Source organism: Anas acuta, chromosome 4 (genome assembly GCF_963932015.1).
Source record: "Anas acuta chromosome 4, bAnaAcu1.1, whole genome shotgun sequence".
In the NCBI taxonomy this organism is placed as follows: Eukaryota; Metazoa; Chordata; class Aves; order Anseriformes; family Anatidae; genus Anas; species Anas acuta.
This window is the reverse complement of record NC_088982.1, coordinates 24,441,790-24,453,961: the sequence shown is the minus strand read 5'-3', so window position 1 is coordinate 24,453,961 and position 12,172 is coordinate 24,441,790. Positions and strand designations below refer to the sequence as shown.

General features: G+C 40.8%; 1 protein-coding gene across 22 annotated transcripts in view; it reads left to right on the top strand.

The window, feature by feature from the left end:
- APBB2 (amyloid beta precursor protein binding family B member 2) overlaps window positions 1-12,172 on the top strand; it is a 159,354-nt gene that overhangs the window by 106,050 nt on the left and 41,132 nt on the right. For all 22 annotated transcript variants that reach the window (XM_068680190.1, XM_068680189.1, XM_068680204.1 and 19 more), the window contains one exon: window positions 10,319-10,465. In XM_068680190.1, coding sequence (XP_068536291.1) covers window positions 10,319-10,465 — 147 coding nt within the window. The remainder of the gene's footprint in view (window positions 1-10,318; window positions 10,466-12,172) is intronic.

Here is a 12,172-nt window from a genome sequence, read left to right as displayed (position 1 = left end):
TATTAGCAAGCACGGATTTTTTTTCTTTCATTACAGCCTAGAAAGAAGCTTTTTGAACTCATTAATCTCTCTATTGGAAGAATTTGTTAAAATGATCCTTGTTAGAGATATTTTGGAGATTTTAAATCTATTCATGGTAATGGCCTGTACATTAAAAAAAAAATAAAATAATTCCCTCAGTGGCACTGAGTAATGTTATCTTTCAGCAAAGGGAACTGTGCCACCTTGTGGAAAGCTCAGGTAGTTACCTTCCCCAGAGACTGAAGATTTTAGCACTGCAAAAATGTCAGTGTTAAGAAAAGTGTGTCATAGAATTCACACAGATCCTGTAAGAAAAAGGATTTATGCAGTGATGCAGTCAGGCATTCAAAATTGTGCATAAACAAACATTTCCCTGTATATCATGTGTTCAAGGTACAGTTCTCAGCTTCAGATCCTTGGCATTTGGTGCAGGTTGTCTGCACAAGACCATAAAAGAGAAGGGGAAGGGGGAGGAAGGGGAGGATGATTACATCCAGCTTCTCGATTTCAGTGATTTATTTTGGTAGGAATTTCTTGAAGAGATGGCTCATTGCGCTTGACAGGGATACTAATTCTGCATGTGAAACATACACAACTGGAAATGAATTTTGAATTGGTGCTTCCCAGGAGACAGATCATAACCTTCCTAGTTAATTTATAGAGAAACCTGTGCCTTCCTAATTGAGTTTCAAGGGAGGTAAAAAGATACTTTTCCCAGTCCTGGACTGTAAACTTCTCTGGCCTGTCTCTTTTTACAGTGCTGTAAAATATGATGGCTGTGTGTAAAAGAGTAGAAAGATGCTAAATTTTTTCCTTGTGGTGGTGCAAAGAAGCTGAACCTCCTGAGAAATCTGTCTCCATCCCCAGGGAGGGGCTGGAAGATAGAAGAGCAGTGGGACTCATTTTCTCTGAAATCTGAACAGAATTGGCCTGACATTTGGACTTGCTTTTATTTTTTCCATTCAAATGTGGTTTTCTGCTTAGGCTTAATGTAGTCTTTCTGTATGGATTTTCAAATTCCCAGTCTACGTTAGCTTGTTCAGCAGGGCTCTGCTTCCCAGCTTTGCCATTTTAGAGTAGCTATGTATTGATGTCTAAGAAATGGAAGAAGTATTTATACCTGCTGAAGTACTAAGTGATTGCTCCAAAAGTCTGTTTTCTAATTTAGAAATCAGTAAATGTTCAGTGGCTCAAAAGAAAGGAAGAGGACATCATTTCTGAGTTGGGCAGAGGTAGAAGATGCTGATGTCAGGTATTTAAATTTGATGACTTATCTGCAGGTGAATGACAATTCAGTTGAAGATCCAGAAAATGAGTTGGTGATGAACTCCTATGCATTTCCTGGGCACTAAGGATTAACCAGTTGTGCCTTTTGCAGTGATGCAAGGGACGTTTCTGACGAGGTGTCTTGTCATGCTACTTGTGGCTGTCCTGAAAGCAGCCTGTAAATAGTACTATTGAAATATTTTTTACAAAATACTAAGTGGCCCCCAAAGAATTAATTTCCATCTCTGTGCTGCTTCTCTTGCTGTGGAGGTAGGTACGTGTGGTTTGGAGACACCCTGTTTTTGCTTGATTCTCATCTTTTCCAGAAGCAAACATCCTGGCTAGACACAGGACTTTTAGCAGTCTGACTGTCTCCTTAAGGATGGAGATGAGTGTGATTTCTTGTCCAAGTGAAGACTTAACCAGAAAGCAAGTAGTTTCTGTCATGTCAAGTAATTACAAGAAAGGATAATCTTTCCACAAATTACGTATGTAATTCTCTTCCAAATTCAGAGTAGCTTCTAAAATTGGTGGTACAAACAGGGAGCATTCAGTGCTTTTCCAGTAGGTTCACAGTCCTGTATATAAACTTCTCGTGAGCACATGAAACTCTACAAAAAGCTTTGATTTAGTCCATCTCAACTAAAACCTGGGGTTGCTATCTTCCTATAACATGAGTGCTTGTTTCCTTGAGTATTGCAGAAAACAAAGAGCTGCTGCCTTTAAGTACAGCTGATCACGTCTGTAACTTTGGATGGACTTTTTTCCAATACCTTGTAGAGGAGATCTGAAATAGCCACCCTCCCTACTGGAAAATTCTTGATATGCAATTCCATTTACTTTTTCAGCTTCTGCCTGTAATCCTTTTCCTTGCAACTTAAGCCATAGTTACAGGCAGTATTTATAAGTGATCGTCAGATGAGGCCATGGAAGAAAAGTTCTCGATTTCAATATCACTTGGGCGTGGGGGGGAGCCTTATTTTTTCAAGTATTTTTGCTAGCAGCTGAAATTTTCTTGTAAACAGCAGAAATTTGTATTTGGGGGGTTAGCCCAAAGAACACCTAAGGACGTCTTTGAAAAGGCTGAAAGGCAGGTGTTTTGTTTTGTTTTTTTTTCCTGTTGTTCATGAAATAGCATAAAAATGGTTGCTCAAAATGCAGGAAAAAAAATTATATTTGGTGCTCATGGATCTTCCTGAAATGATATTTGGGAATGTTTTAAATCAGAAGAACTAGAATAAGATTTAAGTACTTTCATTTGTTTTTTTTCCTTTTGGTATTGGCCTATTTAAGACTTTCAGAGGGAAGAATGGTAATTTGGAAATGAAGTCTTAATAAATACTACTAACATCTACTGTGTCATTAGGTGAGGTTATAAGTGATAATGTTATGATGTGGCACCCATCATAATATGGATTTCCATCTATAGGATATTTTCTTCCCTCTTGTCCCAAAATGGGGTGTTAGTTATAATCAAACACAAAGATTAGCCCAAGAAAGAAGAAGACATGGTTGTACCCAAATGTCATCAACTGGCTTGTTAGCGGCATACATAGCTACAATCTGCTTATTTATTATAATATATGTATAACATAAATATCTGGGATAATATAATCTAATTTCTTGAGCCCTTCAGGACTATGAGATTTATTGTTAGATCCTGCAAAAATGTTGGATGTCTTTCAGTCCTAGAAATCCAGCTTCTCTCTAAGATCTAATTAGATACGAGTCTGCTGTGGCAGATCAGGACATGGGTGACTGAGCAGCAGAAGAGATGTGTAGGGAAAGATTTTCTTGAAGCCTTTCTTAGAAAAAGGTATCACAAAGCCATTCCTCATGGGAGCAAGAATGGAAGATGCTTTAAAATTTACCGTAAGTCTCCAGGTTTGTAGAGCAATGATAACGTCTTGAATTTGGGGACATTATCAGTGTTTTATTTACTGAGATACAATGGACAAAAGGTTTGCACTGCTGGATTTCTACAGGAGTGGGAAAAGAGAAGATAAAATACAAGAACCCTTTTGTCTCAAATTATACTTTTCCCTTGAAGCAATGACATAAGTGTCGTGGGTTTTATTTTAATGTTTCTTATTTTATCTTATTTTTAATTAATCACAGTTTGCTCAGTGCTCTGTGGCACAGCACAGCATCAACTCTTCCTGGGCCAGCAGTGCTGTATGTGTGACTGATAAGGAGTCCTTGGGAATGGGCAGAAACTGGGGGAAGAAGCAATCTTCATCATACTTATGTCCCATGGCAGAAAGCTCCTCTTGCTGTTCTGCAGATCGATGGATTTGGTGTGCGGGAAGCTCCCTATTTAGCTCAGCCTCTGCTGGTATTGCTTTGTTAATACACTGCTGAAGTAATCACAGCTTGCAGCCCTTCGTACTCCCCACTGGAGAACGATTATTTTACCTCTAAAACAATATATAGCCTCCACCAGCTCCAGTTTTAGAAGAGACTGTTGATCGTGAACTGCCTCTGGAATATCTGTTCATCACATTGCTGCTACAAAATGAACTGATCAGATGATATTTTTGTGCTTCTCTTCAATTATTTATATTAGCTTGCCAGTTGAGGGCGGCTCAGGGAAAGCAGCCCGCGCTTGTCTGCAGTGTCACAAACTTTATCACTAAGTTGCATAGATTTTTAATGAAAAAACACAGAGTGCATATTGAGATATTATATATCCATATGCATTACATATTTATGTATGTTATGTATATACACAATATATATTATTTATACACAGTTTGAAAACAGCATGGTAAAACTTTGGTGGCTTATTTGTCTATAGTGGACTTGCTGAAAGCGAGATTTATGGAGGAAGTTAATTTAAAAATCAGTTTAAATGCAACATTGTGTTGAATGACAGAGCAATATTTAGATAGTTCTAACCTGTGTGCATTTTTATTTTGGTATTAGTTCTAGCTCTAGATTGTACTTTATAGGAGCAGAGGTCTTGGGTGCCAACATTTCTTGCATTTCAGCAAAAAGAAAAGGGAGTAGGAAGTAACATTTACCACTTAAGAGATATAAAAGCATGAGATATGCAATATGTTGTGGTGCCATGTTGCTACGTTTTCAGGTATGCAATATTCCATATGCTTTAGGATGATAGCTCTACAGTACTGCAGGGAGGCAGTGGGACGGTGAATGGGTCCTCAGACATGGGAAGCCCACCAGGGTTTGGGAATCAAGATTTCTGGACTTGGGATTCATTTTCATTTCAGTCACTTTCAAATAAAAGAGTGAAATCAATCAGCAGTGATTGAACTTCACTGACTTTTATATCCTGTCCTAAATGTAATCGCTGCACAAAACAAATTACTCTTAACAACGTTGCTTCTAAAGAGACCTGAAATCCTGACTGTACTGAAGGCAGATTTTTTTTGCCATTGTTTCATTAAGGTTGAGAGTTCACCTAAAGGCTTATTTTTTTTATTTTTATTTTTTTTAGTTGGATGTCATACATACTACCTTTTGAAATTGCATACAACAGTACTGAATGAAGCACTTCTGGCTGTGTTAGAAACTCTTACATCCATCAGCCTGCACAAGAGCCCTCATCAGAAAAATAGCTATATTTCACTTAAGGTTAAGGATAACAACTGCAGAGCATCAGTTTTTTAAAAATGAACACACATTCTTCCATAACCTGTGAACTCCTGCAGGGCTTGTCTTCACTGGCAATGCAAATATGTGTTTGCTAGTGCTTTTTTTTTTGTGCGTAGCAGAATAACAAAACCTGTTTGAGTTATCCTACAGGTCAGTTATTCTGCAAGATAGACCCTCACTTGAGCATTATTGTAACAATCATCCTTTGTTAGTTTCTGGTGAACAAAGTGACTGCCTTTTCTGCACAGAAGAAGCATATTTATTATTTCACTGTATTAAAATGAAACCCAAAACACCATTTGTAGCTCAAAGCAAAGTCCATAACCCCAGCCTTTTAGGGTATGAAGTTAAGGTACCTGCAAAGCATCTGAAATCAAAGCCTATTCTTTACTGAGAAGACCAGAGAAAAGGCACTTTTAATTTCTATTTCAGAACTGTATTTACCAAATGGGTATCAGTTGAGAATAATAGCATCTATTCCATTTTGCTCAACTGAGTAGGCTTTTTACTTGATCAGAAATGTAGTAATGAATAAAAAAAATGGGATTCATAAAAATCTTGAACCAGCACAATGGTCCTGCAAGGCTTTCTTGTCTTGATAGAGTGGATTTGACCTCTGGCTGTGAGCCAGTAGGCACCACTGAGACAAGTATTAAACTGAAAAGAAGAGAGCCACTTCTGTCATCCCACGCACCGGAGTCTGAGTGTCTGGAAAAAATGAGGCTGTAGTGTCTTGGAGAATGAGCGAGGGACTGACAAAGCAGAGAGTTCAATATTGACCTGCCCTAGAGATATAATTTATTTAAAAAGTTAATTTACAGTATTTGTAAAGCCCTCACATTCTACTCCACAAGAGCTGAATTTATAACCCCCTCCTTGCAATAGCAATTACTAGTGGATTTCTGAATCCTGTTGTGATTTGAGCATCTGTGTGCAAATTTCTGTATGATCTACACATTCTCTGCAGTTCAGATAATACAACATGAGCTGCAACAGAAAGCTGGAAATGGTGAAAAATCTTATTAGTATGGGTTTGTTTCTGCATTTCAAATTTTGTTAATTAAGAAGTTTTATGTGACAACTGAGCGTTTCTATGAGAAAATGGATGCAATGATGTCTGTTCGCAGCAATTAAATGGAAGTGTTTGTTGGTTAATTGCATAGCAGCATCTCTTTATTCTTTTGTTACTCGGTTTGGCTTTGATCATCTCCAATATTTTCATCTGAAATCGATGCAAATTGATGGGAGCAGGCAAACATATTGGGACGTATTTCTTTCCTCGGATGCGGCGGCTGTATTTTATGGTACTTCCAAAACATAAAGCAAGGAGATGGGTTGTTTTATTTTGAAGCCATTAAAGACAAAGTAATTGGAATTTTCAAGATTGTGCTGGCTGCATAAGGAGCGATTAATAATGTGACCTACATGCTGCGTCTCAGGCACAAGTCTGCTCAGTGGCCTGTGATAAAAAGCCCTATTGAACACTGTAGTGATTTACGTATATCTGCCGACAGATACAGCCTTTAAAAAGGAAAAACATAAAGGGAAACGAAGGAAAAAAGCTCAAATTAAAGTCCTGTAGAAGCAGAGAAGAAATCAGTAGCATATGTATAAGTCACCAAGGAACACGTACCCAAATGCGATCGAGTTTGTAGTGGGTACCTGCAGCTGTGTGACCTAAAAACAGTCAGTCTGTGTTTTTAGCATGTCCCTTGGTTCGTTGTACTCAAGCTGATGTCCTAAAGCAATTTTTCCTTGTCACGGGGTCTTGTCTACCTGTGTCCTTATGATCCACCCAGTTCCCAGTACTGCTCTGATTTCAGTCTTGTGTAATTGTCCTCTGCCTAGCAGGGGATTGCATTTGCTCTGGGTTTTTCTTTTTTTTTTTTGTTTTTTTTCTAATGCTACCTGTATAGCACTACATGAGGCAACAGCTGGAATGTGGTGCTTGCTTTCGTGCAGAGATATTGGAGTCCTACATTGCTGGAGAAGCTCCTGCTGATGATCCTCTTGGAAAAGTTCTCGCAGAGCGGGACCATTCCCTGTTGTGAAGGCGTTTGTGACACTAAAGAGCAGGAGAGCAAACCATGATTCGCCAAATTCATTCAAACCTCTAAAACTACTCAGCTTTATGTGATACTTTAGGTCTGAATTGCACTGCGAGAGAGATTTACAGCCTTTTACAGGGCTTGGATTGCAGCATTTATGAGTTTGGTTCTTTGACTGCAGACCATTAACTCTTAAACAGTAATTGGATTTGCAGCTAGGCAAACAAATGCTCTCTGCAACTGGAGAACTGAACAGGGATACCTGCCTTTTCATTCCGTATCTTTGATCTCTCCCCATCCCAAACAGTAGTGTCCAAATGCTTCCAATGCAGTACACCCTTCTTAAACCTGTCATTCTTCCTATGTATGTGTTCTTTGGTTTGCTTCAGACCTAGCTGTCTTTGCCAGCACTTGGAAAACTTGGAAAGAGTCTGGGGACATTAGATTCAAGCAAGCAGGAAAATCATGCTTCATTTATTCAGATATGTTTTTCTAAACCATCCTTTTTAGGGACTTGATATTAAGATAATGCAGAGAGTCCTAACCAGGCACAAAAAGCTAAGATTTTGTTTTGTATGTTAGTGGTGAAAACGTCTAACATGACATAAAGGTACAACAAACAAACAGCAGTTTGTTTACGCCCTAAGGGAGGGGGGAAAATTATAATGAGGTAGACTTCTGTAGGCTTAATATTGGCATCTGGATTACCTCGAAATTATAATTTGCCAAAAATTAGCTGTGAGCCTTGAGCAGAGGGACTTACCCAGCTGGCATTACCAGGGCTGTCTGTTTTAACAAGCTCCTAAGCTCTTAGTCAAGGAGGGCTGCACTCTGGTTTCCAGTGAGGCTGGTTTTGACTCCACGTGTTAGTTCCAGGAGAGAGGAGGCTGCATGGGCAGAGCTCGCTCAGCTCAAGGAAGCACTTTCTCTCTTGGCTTGTGAGTGTGGCTTTGGGGAGCTGGGAACCGTGATGCTGTGATGCTCTGCCAGCTACTGAAGCACTTCTGTAAGTTTTCTACAGTTACTGGCAATACACAAGAGGGGCATGCAGCATGCATGAACACACTTCTACTGCCTTCCCCCTTGTACAAGTGCATGTATATGTACTTCTGTTATCTATTATACTCATGAAAAATAAACCATAGTATGGATCTCATGTTAATCATATTAATTAGTGCAGAAATCTGCTCAAAAGTCTGTCCCTACCTCTGAGTCAGACCAGCACAGGTATTCAGTTAAGCCACACAAACAAAAAATTGCCAGGTGCCAGCAGCTGCCTGGTTTTCTCTCGTCTACCTGGCGTGGAAGCACTGAGAGGAACTGGAGGTGAGGAAGGATGCCAAGCTCTCCCTGTGAAGGGGAACGTGTGGGATGGACAGCAGAGCATCCTCTTCAGCTCACTGTGCTGTCGTGACAGCGGGCTACAAAGGGAAAGAAATGCAGCAGGTGCCACCACTGGTGAATTTAAAACATAGAATAATGATGTCTAAGAGGAGGAAAAAAAACAAAAGCACCAGTTCGCCATCCTCACCTTCGTTACTAATCAGAGCTGTGCCTGCTGTCAACTTGAGCTGGTTGCTTTTCACCAGTTGTTGGCCTTAAGATATCTACTCCGTTCAGCGCAAGGACTGGATTTCTCTCTGTGTTTGGAAATCAGCTAACAAATTGCAGATGTTGTTGAGATATGAAGAATAATGAGGAAGCAATATGCTTGTTACGTACATTTAGCTTTTAATTTCTCCTCAGCCGATTTAGGAAATTATTCTCGCTGCTAGTATCCTCTACTCAGTGCAATATTGAAATATTTGTATTAAAACCCAAGCCAAAACAAAAAAGCCTTTTGGCCCAGTAAAAACTAAAACTAAAAAAAATAATAATCTGTATTTAAAAAGCTTGCAAAGATAAATATTTAATACCTGCAGGGGCATCACAGCACTTTCAGCAAGATTCATGAGCATCTGATGTGCCAAAACCAATCCTGCAATCTTAAGATTAGATGAGCTTAATAATGGCTTAAAAAAAGGGGGGGGGAGAGGGCTGATAGCTTGTATAGCCCTGAAGTGAAGAGGACCCCCTCAGTGGTGACCCCTCCATTGTTTGCTCTTTCACCTTCTTCCTCGCCTCTCTGTGCAGCTGGAAGGCAGCGCCTCTGTGGGTTCCTGCAGAGCCGGGCCAGGCAGCAGGCGGTGTAGGAGAATTTGCATATCGGTTTCCTTCTTTTTGAGGCAAAAAAAAAATAAATGACGATGATGGACAGTGGCAGGTTTTCAGTGATTAATTCTTCCTTGTCTCACCTTTGCTTCTCTAACTTGTGCCTGCCAAATCCTGCACCTCCACAGGTGGCAGTGAGGCTGGCAACGAGGATTTGAGTGCAAGGAGTGAGCACAGGGTCAGTCCTGAGGCACTCCTGAATCACTGACTTAAATAAACAGTTTCTTCATGTTATTCTAGCAAAACTGGAGTGCAGAGATGGGATGGGATTTGATTTAGCAGTGTTTAATGCCCATCGCCATATTACGTGCCTAGAAGGGAGCAGGAATTGTATACGGGATGTCTCAGGAACTATTATTGCTGAACCTTTTGGGACCATCGTAAAAGTTTGGTGTGTCTGTTGTGCATCCTTTGCTGGCAGTGTGGTGCAACACGAGAACGAGATGCTCGTGATGTTCTCTGATTCAAATCTTAGTCTCACAGACAAGCTCCCATTGCTTTACTGTGCAGTCTGTATTTCACCTGCTGTAAAACCTTGAGAGCAAATATGGTGCGATTTGGTGTTTCTTTTTCAAAAGTTGGTGTTCGTTTTTTTTTAATCTCTGCCCTGGTAAATGTAGGGTAAAAATACTTCCCTTCAATTTCTCTCATTTTGTTTTGTTTGCAGAAAGCACCATATGTGTAAAGCATTGCCACCATAGATTGTTCTGCCAACTCCGTGCTCTGGTTGGCTAAACATCCTTCTGCTTAAAAACTGTATAATTAACTTGTTTTGTTTTAAAGGTCATTTTTAATTTCTTCTAGGAAAATCCTGCCTTCCTCTTATGCTGGCTTTTCATTTTGTTAGTCCTTTAACTTTGTTATTGCTGGCTACCTTAAACTTACTGTAAAAAAATATTACTGTAATCCACAAGAAAAAAATCCAGATAGAAGCCAGGCAGTGAGATATACTATGAACGTGAATTTCACAACAGATGTAATCCAATAGTATTTTATTTCTTGTCAAGTAGAGCTCAAGATACTTGATAAAATTTCCTTCTATTGTATCTGGGCTTTTTCCTTTTTCCCTCTGTGTGTGTCTGTGTTTGTGTCGCAGCAGTCACTGTGTTGTGCACTATGATCCATGTTCAGATATTTTCTGGTTTCTTTTCTAGTGCTTTGCTGTGCGCTCTCTGGGCTGGGTAGAAATGGCAGAAGAAGATCTTGCTCCTGGGAAAAGCAGTGTTGCTGTGAACAATTGCATCAGACAACTCTCTTACTGTAAAAACGACATCAGAGACACTGTTGGTATCTGGGGAGAGGTAAGAACAGATAAACTTGTCCTCCTCTTGGAACATCCCTCTCATGTTTTAAAACAGCTCGAAAGAAGAGCTCTTAAGGCAAATATATCCATGTTCTGTGTTTGGGATATCTCTATCCCAGCTAATCCTGCTAGAAAATATGAAAGGGTTCAAGGACAGTGCTGACATATTTTTGTTCCAAACTGCTCAGGAAAGCAGGGGCCCCAAAGACCTCACCTTAACATTTACGTCTTTATTAGTACACACCTGTGCAATATCAGAGTTGGGGACACGCAAGCAAAACTGTTGAAATCCTTCTATTGGCCAGAGGTTTTAATGTGATGCTTTGGAATAGCATCTTCACGTGTTTCCCAGGGACAACAGGGCTTTAAGGAAACCCTGGCTGGCGTGACCTGTGCTTCTAACATGGGTGAGAAGGTTGAGAGTGATGGACAGATGGCTTATTTTAAGATGATTATTTTATCAGTCTTTCAGAAAGAAATGAATTTCATCAGTCTGTCTGTTGGTTCCTCTCCAATAGTTCTTGAATGCGTTGACCAGTGTTGTTCAGTTGTGAAGGGTGTCAGATTCCCACAAACTGAAGGAAAATCAGAGTGCAGAGGGCTGTGCACCCTCATCAACCTGAATGCTGCAAGGTCCGTGCTGTATTTCTGGAGTGGCAGCAAATATGGAGTAACACGGTAGGAGCTAAGGTGCAAACATGAAGGCAGGCAGAGGTTGTGTGGTGTGGAGAGCAGGTGTGCTGGGGACGGATGAAAGAGCCAAAGGTGTGGAGGAAGATGAAATAAGACAGGAAAATCAGTAGATGAAATAAGACAGGAAAACCTGGTGTTGTATTGGTGGGATGTACAGAGGACACAAGACAAACCCACAGGAAATCAGTCTTCATTGTTTGATTGTTCGTGAAACAACATCCTTAAACTTCAGTTACATCTCATCTTCACCCGCTTTCCTGGCCAGTTTTCAGGGGAGATGCGCTAATGTGCATTTACTGCACAAGATCTGAATGCAAAAGTGATGTAAGAGTGAATGTTGTTAGCTTCATTGGTATTTATCGTAGCGAAACAGCACTGCCAAAAGAAGAGAATTGCCTGTTTAGGTTAAATAAAGAAATAAATCGGGGAAAAATGCTTCATTCTCTACAGTCTGTGGCTTATGTTCTCAGTCCTGGCTCAACCTCAAGATTCTCCTCAAGAAACTGGCTGCTCTGGGCTTGGACTGGCGCACGCTTCGTTGGGTTAGAAACTGGCTGGATAGCCGGGCCCAAAGAGTTGTGGTGAATGGAGTCAAGTCCAGTTGGAGGCCAGTCACTAGTGGCGTCCCCCAGGGCTCGGTGCTGGGGCCGGTCCTCTTTAACATCTTCATCAATGATCTGGATGACGGCATTGAGTGCACCCTCAGTAAGTTTGCAGATGACACCAAGCTAGGTGCGTGTGTCGATCTGCTCGAGGGTAGGAAGGCTCTGCAGGAGGATCTGGATAGGCTGCACCGATGGGCTGAGGTCAACTGTATGAAGTTCAACAAGGCCAAGTGCCGGGTCCTGCACCTGGGGCGCAATAACCCCAAGCAGAACTACAGGCTGGGAGAGGAATGGTTGGAGAGCTGCCAGGCAGAGAAGGACCTGGGAGTGATGGTGGACAGTCGGCTGAATATGAGCCAGCAGTGTGCTCTGGTGGCCAAGAAGGCCAACGGCATCCTGGCTTGTAT